Here is a 14,817-nt window from a genome sequence, read left to right as displayed (position 1 = left end):
GCGCGGGCAGCGCCGCTCGTTCTGCGCAGCCGCCGGCGGGCGGGGCCGGGGCCTGGCGGGCACAGCGAGGCCCCCCCGCCACCGCCTTCCGCTTCGCCTCTTCCTGTGCGTGCGGAGACCATGGTGGGTCGGGGGGTCCGTGTTGCGGTTCGTCTCGCCTGCGGGAACGCGTTGTTTTCTAGCGCGCGGCTGTATCGGCCTTGGAGGAACGCGAGTCGCACCGGGTCCGCTCGGGGGGAAGGGGGGGCACTCGCTCTACAGCGGCCCCGGGAGCGCGCGGGATGGGCCGGGCCGGGCCGGGCCTGGCGGGGCCGAGGGGGCGCGGGGCGGCACGGCCGGGCCCGGGGAGGGGCTCCTGCGTCCGGCGCTTCAGGTTATTCTTGGCGAGCTGGTGTTATTTCTTAGCTTTATTGCAAGGTTCGGTTCTCAGCTTTTCCCGGGGAAGGGTTTGTCCAGGCTAAACAGCGATGGGGTGAGATACGCAACCTGCCCTCGGCTCAGTATAGCTAGAGAGATGTTTTTTTTCCCAGAGTCGCAGTCATCGGTGTTGGCTACATTATGCTAAGGTGCTAAAACGTTTTGAGCTGACATTGCAACTGACTTGTTGGCGCTTTTTACAGGGGACACCGCAAAAGGATGTTATAATAAAACCCGATGCCCCAAGCACCTTACTTTCAGAAAAACATGCGGACTATATAGCTTCATATGGAACAAAGAAAGATGATTATGTAGGTATCAGCGTGTTACAGTACAGCTGTGGTTTTGTTAACAGTAATAACCTTTATTTATTCACTCAGAGTTAAGGGTTATATGCATGTTGACAAGCTAATTATTTTTTTATCCTGCAATCCAAAGTATTAAAAAAAGGTGCCTTTTTAAATTTCTCTAGGTCTGTGATGAGTTTTGGCATGTATTATCTGACTATAAATTTGAAGATTATCATTTTAGCTCTGTAATTACTCTGAGACCTGAGAAACAAGCTACTAGCATCTTCAGCCACTAGAATGGATGAAGCAGAGTTGCATTTGCATGTTACTCTTTTGATGGGACGACTTACATCAATTTTATAGTCATAAGTGGGATTCCCCTTCCAGCAGGTGAAAGTTACCAGTAACTGCTTACGTGAAGAAAAGTTGCACTTACCTTTACTGTTCACAAATCACACTAACCACTGTTGCTTTCAATTGTATTGCATGTAAAAAATAATGTTTATGTAGTATAGGTGGTGTAATCAATGTAAGAAAATTCAATATAAAATTTCATTTCCTAGTGCAACTTCAAATTATACAGGTTTTGGCACTTGGAAATAATAGACTTGTTAATTTTTGAGACTAGTTGAGATGGCAATTTGAGGGCTTCCTTGAATCCCAAGATAATAAGTGATCTGAAGTGAATTGGCACGCATCTCTTTGTGCCTAATTTGATATTGAGCTTGATGCTTTGAACTAGAAAAATACTAGGGAGGAAGGGAGTGTAGTATGTGTTGGTATCTACATGTGCATTTTCCAGTATGTATGAGTGTGTATATACACGTGGGTGAGGTACAGAATACCTGTGAGTGGCTGATGTGTAGTTGCTAAATGGGTGGAAGATGGTTGACTAACTAGAAGCTATTTGTGGAAGTTAACTAGTGTATTTCCATTGCGCTATATTCATGGTGTGCTTATCTGATCAAGACCTTAAATAATGCACTGTTTAGGAATACTGTATGTCGGAGTATTTGAGGATGAGTGGTGTGTACTGGGGGCTGACAGCAATGGATCTCATGGGGCAGCTGCACCGAATGAACAAAGAAGAAATCCTGTCATTCATCAAATCGTGTCAACATGAATGTGGTGGAATAAGTGCCAGCATAGGTCATGATCCTCATCTTCTGTATACCCTCAGTGCTGTCCAGGTAGGTGTAGCAGGGTAATTTTAGAAAAAAGTGTTTGTGATTAAGATTTTGATGAATGCAGATTTATGAACCAGTTACTGTTGGATGCCCACAGCAAAAATGATGTCAGTGTCTTACTGGGAAAAAATACCTAATCGACAAAATGGTAGGATTTAGCTGTATCACTTTCTAAACATTGTCATATTAGGGAGTGTTTTACTTTTGATGGTCAATTAATGGTTACTGCATTGTTGCCAGTTACGTAAGTTATCTTAAAATACTCCTTAGCTGTAAGTTTTGCTGAAGCATTTTATAGATAATACTTGATTTTATACATTATTATTCATGTATGCTGAGGTGACAGATACATATGACCGGCATAAGAGTAAAATCTTTTATTTTTATATGAGTTTTTTGGGGGCGCGTACTTTAAAAATTGTACTAGTCTGTTGAGCACTTTATTTATTTGGTGCATACGCTCCCCCTGATAAGAAGTAACTCTTAATCTTATTTTTTCACTGCAACTATCTCCATTATAGGCTTATTTTCTCACTATTGCTTGTGCCTTTGTTTTGTTCTGTTTTCGTTTTGGTTTGTTCTGCTCATGCAAACCATTGTGTGAAAAAGTACTGAAAAGGCTAAAACACTTCTGAACAATTAGCTTGATTGTTGTGCATCTCTTCAGCCTTATGGATAAAGTATTTTAATGGCATTACAAATAATATGGCGTTATTTTCTAGACAGAAACTATGCTGCATTTAAGCAGCATAATTTAAGGTATTTAAGGTATTGGGTTTGAACCCCTCAGGTAGGACAGGATGCTCTAAGGTTGATCTTTATTTACCACTTTAGCACTAGAATTACTCTGAATATTGTGAGAACTAGGATACTAAAGTTTCTTCAGTCTGAACTTTTCCAAACTGTCCAATCCATCTCTTTTCACAAATCCCCTTTCAGTATAAGGGGGGTACAATATGTAAGGTTGTTACCTTACATATTAGATGTGTTAGTTCTTAAATATAGACTTGATAATACTAGGAGATATTTTCATGTTAACTAAATCGAGCTGTGGCTGTGCAAACTGAAAAAGTGTTCACAAATGCTGATGTAAAGTTTTTGTGGTAAACTTAACCAGCACATCTTAATGAGTATGTGTGGTCTTAGCAAACAAAACACTGTTCAGTCCTATCTGCATATCCAGGATGTTTAAAGGGTCACGTCATGTGTTCCTGTCATCACAGTTAATACTGATTTGTTCAGATTTGCATTTAGGGTGCATGCTGTAATTATATATTTTCTCTTGGAGCTGTACATTCTTTTTTTTTGAATTTTCCATAAGACCTAAATTTTATCTAACAGTTGAAAGATTCCAGCTAACTAGGTTTAAAGTCAGTGTCGAGTGTTTTTCAGGATTGGTATTATAATATTGCTTAGTTTCAACTTGTTGGTTTTTTTTTTTTCATTTTGTTATATATAATTAATTCTTAATTATTCTCTTTACTGATTATGCAAGTTATGAGTGAAAACATGAAGTCAGATGGGGCTCAGAAACAGTATTGTTGTTTTCTCAAGGTCATTGGCTGCTGAACCCCGTGCTTAGGCGGGGACAAGCAGATCACCCAGCCTCTTGACTCTGGGTTTCCCTTCGGCTCCTGGAAATAAACCTTCCGGAACTGATCAGGTGTCAAGGCCGTCTGCCTCTCCTGGCTGAGCGAGCCACGTGGCGTGTGTGGAGTCTGAGCTTGACTGCTTTGCCTGAGTTTCCCCAAGCGGCCTTTCCCCTGGAGAGGCTTATTGGGATCTAGGCTCCAGCTCAACTCCAAAATAACACAACACCAAAACTACTAACGTGGGAAAAAAGTTTACTTTAATAAACCCTACCGAATAGTATTCAGAGTTAATTAAACCAAGTCTTTTATAATTTTTTTTTTTTGCTAAGAAATAAGTTTTCTAAATTTTTGCTTCTCTTTGATTGTTACTGTGTCCTTTTTTCCCCCTCCAGATTCTTATCTTATATGATAGTCTCCATATAGTTGATGTAAATAAAATTGTTGAATATATACAGAGCTTGCAAAAAGAAGATGGATCATTTGCCGGAGATGAATGGGGTAATTTTTGGATCTTTTAAATGTACTGTCTAGGTTGACTTGTGTAAGTCTGTAAACTTAAGATTTCTTCGAAAATGGTCTTTTTGCATATATATTATACATAAGCACTTTTATTTTTTGAGTCATAAAAAAGAAGGGTTTGTGAAGGACAGAATTAGGTTTCATTCCTTTAATAAATATTCTCAACTGCAGTTCCATTCTTGTATTAAGAATAAAGTGTCCAGTTCTTAAAGAAGAAAACCTCTGGACATTTTTAAGTTTAACAGTACCTTGATATACTAGATATGCTTTTTCGTAAGGAATGTTTTATACTTTCTGTTTGTTGGCAGTTAGTAATGATCTATATCCATGTCAACTGTGAAAAGATTTTTCACTATGTGGGAGTGAGAAAAACTGGGTTTATACTCATGAACTTCTGTTAATAGTGATTTTTTTCCTACATAGAAATTCTTTATGAACAAACATGTCATTTTTAAGCTGTGGCATAAATATTTAGTCACTCAGAAACTATCACCATAGAAGACCTAATTTTTAGGAAGATCTATTGCATAACACTCTTGTTCAGGTAAAATTCAGCAACTGAGATCTTAGTAGTATTTATATGCTACTGTAAAGGTAGATGATATTCTGTGTGCTAAATTGGTTCATAGTTTGCTGCGTCCTTTTTGTTGAAGGTTATCACAAGTGTACTGATTGCACAATGGATTGACATTATTTCCAAGAGGCTCAGCTAAAGGAGTGCGATTCCTGATGTAGGACAGAGCAGCAGATGTTTGGTTTATGTGTTTCAGCTCATCAGTTTCTTAAGAAGAGAAGTCTGGCAAAAGTTTGACTGAGAAACTGAATGTTTGCAGCTCGGTTCAATTTTAAATTGTGACTTCAAGTATTAATTGCCTGGAGTTTGTGCTGCAAGGGTTATATTGGACTTGACAGGCACTCCTTCTGTTATAGGTGTAGGGGCTTTGATTTTTCTTCCAGGCACAAATATGCAAAAGAAACCTTGTAACTTTAATTAGATTTCCCCTAAAACAAGAAATGACTTCTGCTTCTGGCTGGACTTAAGGCAGAGCAAGAGTTGTCAGATCATTTTTGCATTATTTCCATTGCTCCACGATTATCTGTAGAGCACTACAGATAAACTCTAAAATTAAACAATTGTTTGTAAATTACCACTAGCTGAATTGATTTGGATATGTAGCTGTCCAGCTCTAAATGAGTTGTGGACTTCTGTGCGTAGTAAAACATACAGATCACTTAAATTCTGGGGGAATAATTGATAAGCTGGAAAATTAAATTTTATGGGGGGATTTTTTAGCTGATTTTTGGTTTTTGATGTGGAACCTAGGATTTTAACATTTTCTTCCATATTTTAGTAGTGATTTAAATGTATGTTTGTTGAAAAAAATAATCTTATTTCATTCCTTACCCCCCACATTATAGGAGAAATAGATACAAGGTTCTCTTTCTGTGCTGCAGCAACTCTTGCACTTCTGGTAAGTCCTAAACCATCACTTGCACAAGTAGAGAATTGATTGGTTCTGCTCTTTGGTACTGCTGAAGTTTCTGCAGAAGATCAGCTTGCTAGAATATCAAGTGCATTAGTTATTTTCTGACTTGCAGGGAAAGCTGGATGCTATTGATGTGGGAAAAGCAGTGGAATTTGTTTTGTCCTGTATGAACTTTGATGGAGGATTTGGTTGTAGACCAGGTTCCGAATCACATGCAGGACAGGTGAGTTTCTCTTTATATGGAAATATTTTAAATTAGCAAGCATCACATACTACCTATAAATGTTTCTTTACAACATGTATCAGTGATGACAATTTATGTACCTCTTGTTTCCCAAATGCCTGATTCCAGTATCTTAGTTAAAATAAATGAGTAGGTAAGTAATCTAATCTGAGAAGATGAGTCAAGACTCAAGAGTTTAGTCTAGGTAGAAAAAAAGTTCATAACGGAACAGCTTTTCAGACTGTATTTCAGTCTTCAGATAATGATTTTGAAATTGCTAGCATCAGGATTTTTAGAGAATTTGAAATGGCTATCACTGGAGACACTGGACGAGATTTATAACTGTTTCTGACACAGATCATAATGAGACAAAGGTCAATCATATTGTACGTTTGAGATTTATCAGCCAATGAACCTGAATAAAAATGAAACATAAATCCTGTTAAGCATTATGTAATTTTCTGAGGAAAGTCAGTTTTAAGATGACATACCAAACTTAGTAATGGGAATATTTATCTGCCAGAATCACTAGTGTTATGCACTGTTATTGGTGACAGTGAATTCTGAAAAAAGCTCTGTAAAATAAAATCTATTTGAGAAGAAAAAAGTGGTATAATTAGAACAAATTAAGGAGTCTTCTGGGGAAGACAATCTAAATAACTTCTTTCAACAGGAAATTTACATAATTTAAATAATTTAAAGTTAAATTTACCCTTCATGTTTTTATTTCTTTTCATGGAAGAGTTTAGTGCACTTAACCTGAATGTGTGAAAAAAGTCAACTTTTAATGCTGTTGCAGTTATCCGTTTATTTTGCATAATTATGGTGCGTAATGCCATAGCCAGAATTCACCTCATCACATGAAAATACTGGAGGCATTTTGTTGGCAAGTGTTGGGTTTCTTGCCTCTTCTTTGTTTAAAATCAGGAAAAAAAGTTAAATCTGTTACATGTATTTACCTTACAGTTTTATGTACAGTAGCCTTGCCCATATAATCTGAAAGGCTAGACTATGTTCTACTGTTCAAGGAAGTCAGTTCAATAGCTGAACCCACTCTGTTTGCAGCTGGCGTTTCCTGTGAGGATTAGATCTGTTGTGCTTATTCACATACTCCTTAAAAAGTTCTCTCTTTCACCTCCATGGAAGTTCAGTCGTTTTCTGGAAATGTTGCCAAAACTGATCTCCTTTTATGACCTGGTGACCTGCTTAGCAGATGAGAGAAAGGCAGTGGATATGTCTACCCAGACCCGAGTAAACCTTTTGACAGGCTTTTCCACAGCATTCTCCTGGAGAAGCTGCAGCCCATGGCTTGGACAGGTGCGGTCTTGGCTGGGTGAGAAAAATAGGCTGTGTGGCCAGACCTAGAGAGTAGTAGGGAATGATGTTAAATCTGGTTGGTGAAGGGTCGCAGATGGGATTCTCCAAGGCTCAGTTTTGGGCCAGTCCTGTTTGATATCCTCATCAGTGGTCTGGACAAAGGAATCGAGTGCATCCTCAGTAAGGTCACAGGAAGGACCAGTTTGTGTGGGAGTTTTGATTCATGTGAGAATCAAAACTCAGAAGGCTCTGCAAAGGGGTCTGGACAGGTGGGATCCATGGGCCAAGGCCACCTAACTGTGTGATGTCCAGCAAGGCCAAATGCTGGGTCCTGCACTTGTGTCACAACAACCCTGTGGGATGCTCCAGGTTTGGGGAAGAGTGGCTGGAAAGCTGCCCAGCAGGAAAGGACCCAGGGGTGCTGGTGGACAGGAGCTGAACATCACCCCAGGTGTGCACAGGTGGGTAAGAAGGCTGTTGGCATCTGGGCTGTACCAGTCACAATGTGATCACTGGAGCAGGGTTGTTGCTTTCCCCTGTGCTGGCACAGCAGGGACACCTCCAGTCCCGAGGGCAGTTTGGGCCCATCGCTTCCAAAAGGACATTATGGTGCTGGAACATGTCTAGAAAACAGTCAGGGAGCTGGGGAAGGAGGTGGAACATAAGGCCTGTGAGGAGCAGCTGAGGGTACTGGAGTGTTTAATCCTGAGCAAAGAAGGTTCAGGAGAGACTTTACTGTTCTACAACTACCTGAAAGGAGATTGTGGCAAGGTCTCTTCTCCCAATCAGTTAGTAACAGGACAAGGGAAAATGGCCTCAAGTTGCACTGCAGGGGAGTTAGGTTTGATATACAGAAGAATTTCTTCACCGAATGAGTGGTTAAGCATTGGAACGGGCTCCCTAGGAAAGTGGTGGAGTCTCCATCCCTGGAAGTGCTCAAAAAACGAATACATGTGGCACTTTGTGATACAGTTTACTGTTATTTGGTGGTGTTAAGTTAAAGGTTGATCTTGATTTTAGATGTCTTTTCCAGCCTTAATGATTTAATGATTCTTGGCTTTTTTTGCTACGCTGCTTTCTTAGTGACCACATCAAATGTGACTAAAGTATGCTGTTGCACCGTAAATGTTACCTCCCAGGAAAAATGTTACTAATTTTTAAATTAATTATTAAAAGGGGGTTAATCAAGGCAGATACGGTACATGGCACTTTGAAAGTAAGTGTGACATTACTGAACATCCAGGGAATTGCCAAGATAGTTAATGATCCAGATTTGCCTATTTCTGCTAGGTAATTCATTTGGTCTCTCTCTGCAAGCGTTAGGGTAAAAGGCAGGTACAGGAACAGGAAGGCAGTTTGACCACTCTGGCTTGAGAGTCTGTGTTTTTAAAATAAAATTACATGGCTCTCTCAGATCTCCTAGGATCATTTTCTAAACCTTGCATTAGTGTCTTATATTGGTAAAATACTACTGCTGTGTAACTAAATTGGGCTACTGGTACTTTTTTACAAAAGCAGCTGTAACAATAACATACTTTTCTCAAGGAAGAGTCATTGAAACTAAAAGTTGGAATGTGGGCAAGCTTATTTTGTATGGTTTACATGACTGTATTGTTGCTTTGAGATCTTCCTGAATTTAGTCTGCTGAACTATACTTAGTTTTTTAATACACAAAAGATTTATGTCTGTAATTTTAGATCTATTGTTGCACAGGATTTCTGGCTATAACAGACCAGTTGCATCAAGTAAATGTTGACTTGCTGGGTTGGTGGCTTTGTGAACGTCAGTTACCTTCTGGAGGTCTCAATGGACGACCAGAGAAGGTATTGTGTGGCTTCTTTTCTTTGTTCAAACCTCAATAGAGATTGTTTTTTTTTTTTTTTTGAAGCTGAACTACTTCTGCAAAATGTCATGACTTCTATAAAACATTTAGTAAACTTTTCAAAGAAGTCAGGCCTTCATCCTGATTCTTTCTTTTGTTAATAACACTTGTCATGCAATCCTCAGTATAGAAAAGTACACATACTGAAGGATGTCTTGCTGACCACTTGAATAGTTATCCTGTTAAACTGGGTCTTTAATATTTTTGGACTTTGGGAATGATCTTTTCTATAGGCTTTGTATAAAAATTACAGTTTTACTGGATGTAAATCCTGAGTGTCATAGTGTTCCACATCACACTAGAAATTTGTGTAACCTAGGATAATCTCTGGCAAATAGATAATCAACCAACAGATTCCCCTGCTTCCCCCCTTGCCCCCAAAATACAAATAGTTTATATGAACTTCTTTGTATTTCCTCTTGAAAAAAGTGCTATCTTATGTCTCTCTTATGGAATGTGAAGTCTTTAAAATCACATTCTTGTGGTCTTGTTTTCTTGAAGGGAAGGAGTTTGAAAAAGATATTTTCCCTTCCTGAAAACAGAAGCCCCCAGAAAAGAGTTTCTGTCAAGAAACTCTTGTACTCCAAAGACACTGAAGCGTTGTGTCTCTGCAAGAGTATTATGACAGCACACCTGGTAATGTGCAGAATTACCAGTTAAATTTGCAACATTATATTTAAAACGAAATCAAATTTTAATCTGCTTCTCTGCTTGCCAGTTACCTGATGTATGTTATTCCTGGTGGGTGCTTGCTTCTTTGAAGATGATTGGTCGGATACAGTGGATTGACAGAGAGAAACTGCGCTGCTTTATTTTGGCTTGCCAGGATGAGGAGACCGGAGGATTTGCTGACAGACCAGGAGATATGGTAAGTATATTTTTTTTCTAAATAAAAGATACATGAAAATTTCAAATGGAAATTGCCACTTTTGCTTGAGTGTAACTCAACTCATACTCTGGGTGGGGTTTGCAGAAACTGCAGTTTACTCTGAAGGAAGAAGAGGGTAGAATTGCCATTGAAGGTGTACTTAGGGAGCGTTCTTTATAATGCACTTGTATCCCCCTATGAAGTCAGTCACCATTCCTCACAAAATCTGGTTTGGTTCCCATAACACATCCAACACAAACCATTTCTCACAAGACTGTTTCAAAGATCTGTGTAAAAACAGTTTGGTGATGGGTTTTCTGGTGGGCATGTGGGTTTTTTGGGTTTATTACTGTTTTGTGAAATGACCTGCAAACCAAAGTCTGGTGTAGGTTAAGTAGTCTTCAACTGTCTTGGTGGTGTTGTCTGATCTGAATAAATCATGAATTCTTATTAAGAATCCCTACACATTTCATTCTTTGCTAGCCCAGCCACTGAGTAAATCTTGTAGCTGGCATTCAGCTACAAGAGGGAGGAAGAAGCTTTTGTGATAACATTGCTGGGAGGCTGGTGGTATGCATTTTTTGCTTGTTTAGAGGGCAGTTATGATTTAGCCGATCTGTTCTCTCTGGTTTCAAGTGGAAGTAATTGATAGTGTCCCAGTGAAATGGCAGATAAAGTTTGTATCTTTCAAGAGTGCTGGACAGATAAAGTAAAAAGTCTTATGAGAATTCATTGCAGTTCCTGTCGAACACTTGGCTTATCTGTTAATGGTCTGGAGAGGTATTAGCTGTTTTTATTGCAGCTGCCCATGTCTGCTCCCTTCTCCACAAATGCATTAAAAAATAAAGTAACTTTTTTTTTTTTTTTTTTTTTTTTTTTTTTTGCAACTGGCTACTTTATTCCCAGTTGGGGGAAAAATCTATTAACTCCGATCTGTCATTTGGAAAGTGTTTTTTGTGTTCTTAAAATAGGAAGAGTTTTGTATTTCTAAGGAGCTTACAGGAAGACCTTTTCCCTTTTCAGAATTTGCCAAGAAAAGCCCTGAAATTTAAGTCTAAATGTTTTTCTAGCTTTGAGTACTGAAATATTTGTGTCTTGGAAGAGCAGCTCTGCAGAACCTTTTCTCTATATCTAAGGAGCGCAGCTTTGGGAGAATTTTTCTACATTATATTAGCAATCATTTCATATTATTTTTACCTGTCTTCACTTGCTGAAGCGCAGAAATTTCCATTCCTGTATAAATGTTGACGCCCAGATTTTTGCTTTGTTCCTGCAGAAACTCATTCCTAACAGACCTTGTCTTTTTGGTGGATTTTGTGTTTGGGTTGTTTTTCATTTGTTTGTTTTTGTGGGGGGAAGAGGAGGTGGTGGTTGTGTGGTTTTAGGAGTATAGGTTTGGGGAGGTGTTATTTATAGTTATGAGAGGTTTTCTAGCAAAATAGGTTGCCGCTTCCCTCTTGAGGCTTTACAGCACAGCTCTGTATTTGGAGACCATTAAAGAGCATTATGATGTAACACATGGGGAATTTATCGAAGGGGTACATGTAGATGATCTAGTTTACTTTTAAAATGTTAATTATCTTTGCTTTTACCATCCTGTGATACTACATGCTAATAGACAAATGTGAATGCTTTTTTGTCTAACTGAAGAATTGAAAATGGTCTTAGCAGCAGATAATTGGCAAGCATTCCTGAGTAAACCATAGTGTTGTAAATGCCTGCTATGGAAATTGTCTTGCCTGTCAACACATGTTAGCACAAATGAAAGTTTATTCAGTTGTACTGTTCTCCCCAGCCATGGAGATTTTCGGTTCTCTTGCTGGCAAACAAAAATTTCATTCCATAGGAGTGAAAAACTGGTTGACTTTTGTAAACAGACACACATGTTCTTTTTTCTCCCAGGTGGATCCATTTCACACCTTATTTGGTATTGCTGGACTGTCTTTATTAGGAGAAGAACAAATTAAGGCTGTCAATCCTGTCTTCTGCATGCCAGAAGATGTCCTTCGAAGAATAAATGTACAGCCTGAGCTTGTAAGCTAAGCCTTGGAGGGACAAAATATGACCAATTGCTTTGGTTTTACTTATCTCATCTGTGAAACTGTCAGCATATTCTTCTTTCAGATGTGTTTACATTATGGAAGTAAAGCAATAGCTTTGCTGTGGACTTTGTCACTTTATAAATTGTGTCAGAACAGGCTGGTTCTCATAATCTGAGTGTTAACATGTTCTTTGGTTCATTGGTTGTATTCTAAGATGTAAGATGTATAGAAACATTTCAGTTCTGTATCTAAATGTTTGGGCCTTGGCTTTTTTTTTTTTTTTAATATTCAAATCAAAGCTTGACTATATGAATGCTTACATTTTCTATTCCTGTAATATCAACCATGCTAGTACTGGTCTTCATACAGGCCTCTTTTGCAAAGCACTTTTAAAAAAAACCAAAACAAACCAAAAAAACTCCCAATAAAATCCTACCTAAGCCATGCACTTAATACCACACACTTATGTATTTAATTCTTCCTGATCACGTTTGCCATCACTTTTCTATACTGAGAAATAGCTGCTTCTTCTCACAGTAATTCATACCAGTAAAACCGTAATTATGATTATTTTAAATATATAAATGTCTTCATTTATTGATGAGTCCCTTAGACAAAATTCCACTGATACTTGAAATACAGCATACCTTGAGTATGTGTAGTAAAACTTGCTAACATTAAATATTCTAGAGAAGGTCTTTGTCGGACAGTGACTTGTAATTGAACATAGATTTGATTCTAAATTTGTTGCTGGGTTGAAATCCTGCTTTTGTAGCTTTTAACACACTAATTGTCAACACTCGATTATGGCATAATTGAAAATAAAACTAGCTGTGGACAGTACTTGTTCCCTGAAGGGTGAAATCCTATTTGTCTTCATAGAAGTGCTAAAATTGCCTCTTTACATTCCACACATCCTAGCTGAGACTGAATGATATTCCACTTGTAATATACAGTAAAAATATTCAACAATTATGAAGGGGAGGAAGTCTTTGATAATCTCTGTACTTCTGCTTAAGTAAGGCCTGAAGTTGTTTCACCTGTACTTCACTCAGCAGAGATAGCCACCCAATATTTGGCCTGCACACTTTTCATACTAGCAGAACTATATATTGATGTGTAGTCATTTAAAATAAAACATCAAACTCATTGAATAGAAAATATGGGTTTAGGCTACAGTATTGGGAATTAATTTGATAATAGTAAAGACTACTCTAGCCATGAACAGCTTTTGAACTAACTTCAGTCACAGGAACAAAACTGCCTTTTAGCACTTCAGAAGTAAAGGCTTTATCTTGAGTACAGGAAAATAGCACCAAGTCCAGTTTGGCTGGAGGGAGTGCCTTAGTCACGGCAGTCAAGTGAACAGTTGCTTTTTCTCCTCTTAAGGATGTGTCGTTATATTGTTTTTGTAGTTTTGCAGGAAAAAATGCTTCAAGCGGGAGAGGGCTACAAAAAAAATACATTTTCTATCACCTCAAAGGACCAAGAACCAGCCTTAAAAAGGTCTGTTCCTTCTACCAGGTTTCATATCCCCCTCACATCTCCCACCACTGTCCTGAAAAGCGTCGTCTCTTCCTGCTTCTGTCAACTCTGAAATCCCAAATCACTGTTGCACCACAACTACAGATCTTGAATCAACTTTCTCCCCCCAAAATGCTGACCCTTAAATTATCAAAAATCTGACAGATCTCGAATCCAACAGGCTACACTCTGCCTGGTGTAGCCTTGCTGGCATCTGATTCCAAATTCCAGGTCAAGAAAGGCATCTTTCATTGTCCCAAAACGGGTACCCAAACTCCATTCACTGCATCTCGTGCAGAATTTTCAAAGACAAAAACCAAACCCACGGTATGGCCTCAAACTTCTGTGCAAACCTTCCTTTAGAATAACTAGAGTGATTTGGGTCCCTTGCAGTGGTAACTTTCTTCAGAAATAGCAGAGCATTTGAATTATGCTGATGGAGGTGAGAGGAATGGCATAGCAGGCTGCGCGGAGCAGGTGAATGCTTATGGGCGTTAGTGCACACCTTGTCTTCTTTGGTTTTTTGGGTGCCACAGGAGATGCTGTGCAACAGGTGAGTGGAGTATTGTCCACTACTGAGGACAGTATTTTTGTGGAAGAGGTCGGTGTTGGCTGCCGTGACCCCCAGCCCTGTGTTTTTGCAAATGATGAAAGAGGCACCTACTTGCTGATGGCAGCAGCATCCCAGTTAAATCAACGTTGTCCTTCTTAAGGAGTGGTTGTTACGTGCAGCCCTCTGAAACCAAAATTGAAGAACCAATGGTCTGAGAGGGTAAAGTGGAGAGACTGCCGAGGGGGATGGGCGAGGTGCTTAAATCAGTGCAGTGCTGAGGGGTGTTTAGTCATGTTTTGGTGCTGAGAGCAGGTGTGGGATTCATTCCACATGGCGAACATGTGCTGGGCGCGGCAGTTCCCGCCTGTGTTCGGCCTAGTCCGGCGGCGTCTTTCTAGATGCCGAGTTGTTTTTTCTGCATACGGTAGTCTTGCATGTTACGGTCGTGCCGTGGTCATGAGTAGCCTGTGTGCGCTCGGGGTGGAGCTGCACAAGCTCAGAGCACTCCTGGTACTGCTGCTCCGCTGGGCCCCGTACTGCGGGCCGGCTCAGCCCTGCCAGCCGCCCGCCCGCTGCTCCGGGCCGGGGATCCCCCTCCGCCCCTGCCGGGCCCTGCCCGCTGCGGCGGGCCTGGGGCGGGGCGGTTCTGCGGGCCGGGGCGGTTCTGCGGGGCGGCTCTGCGGGGGGCGGATCTGCGGGGCGGCTCTGCGGCGGCCCTCAGGCGGGCCGGGGCGGATCTGCGGGGCCGCTCTGTGGGGGCAGTTTGCGGGGCGGTTCTGCGGGGGGCGGATCTGCGGGGCCGCTCTGTGGGGGCAGTTTGCGGGGCGGTTCTGCGGGGGGCGGATCTGCGGGCCGCTCTGTGGGGGCAGTTTGCGGGGCGGTTCTGCGGGGGGCGGATCTGCGGGCCGCTCTGTGG

At 40.5% G+C, this 14,817-nt stretch overlaps 1 protein-coding gene across 2 annotated transcripts; it reads left to right on the top strand.

Moving 5' to 3' along the window:
* Positions 1 to 42: 42 nt before the first annotated feature.
* Positions 43 to 12,667, top strand: RABGGTB (Rab geranylgeranyltransferase subunit beta). 2 transcript variants are annotated; one of them, XM_083867987.1, is made up of 9 exons: positions 43 to 123; positions 621 to 728; positions 1,700 to 1,897; positions 3,879 to 3,984; positions 5,425 to 5,477; positions 5,605 to 5,715; positions 8,730 to 8,855; positions 9,633 to 9,782; positions 11,685 to 12,667. In XM_083867987.1, the coding sequence occupies exons 1-9, from the start codon at positions 121 to 123 to the stop codon at positions 11,823 to 11,825; spliced, it is 996 nt and encodes a 331-aa protein (XP_083724113.1). In that variant the 5' UTR covers positions 43 to 120; the 3' UTR covers positions 11,826 to 12,667. The 2 variants fall into 2 exon arrangements, with proteins under 2 accessions (XP_083724113.1, XP_083724114.1); XM_083867988.1 differs by having other exon boundaries at positions 116 to 224.
* Positions 12,668 to 14,817: the final 2,150 nt, after the last annotated feature.

The sequence above is a fragment of the Zosterops lateralis genome (genome assembly GCF_965231275.1).
Source record: "Zosterops lateralis genome assembly, chromosome: 9".
NCBI lineage: Eukaryota > Metazoa > Chordata > Aves > Passeriformes > Zosteropidae > Zosterops > Zosterops lateralis.
Note: the sequence above shows the minus strand (reverse complement) of the source record. Positions and strands in the feature narration are given on the sequence as shown.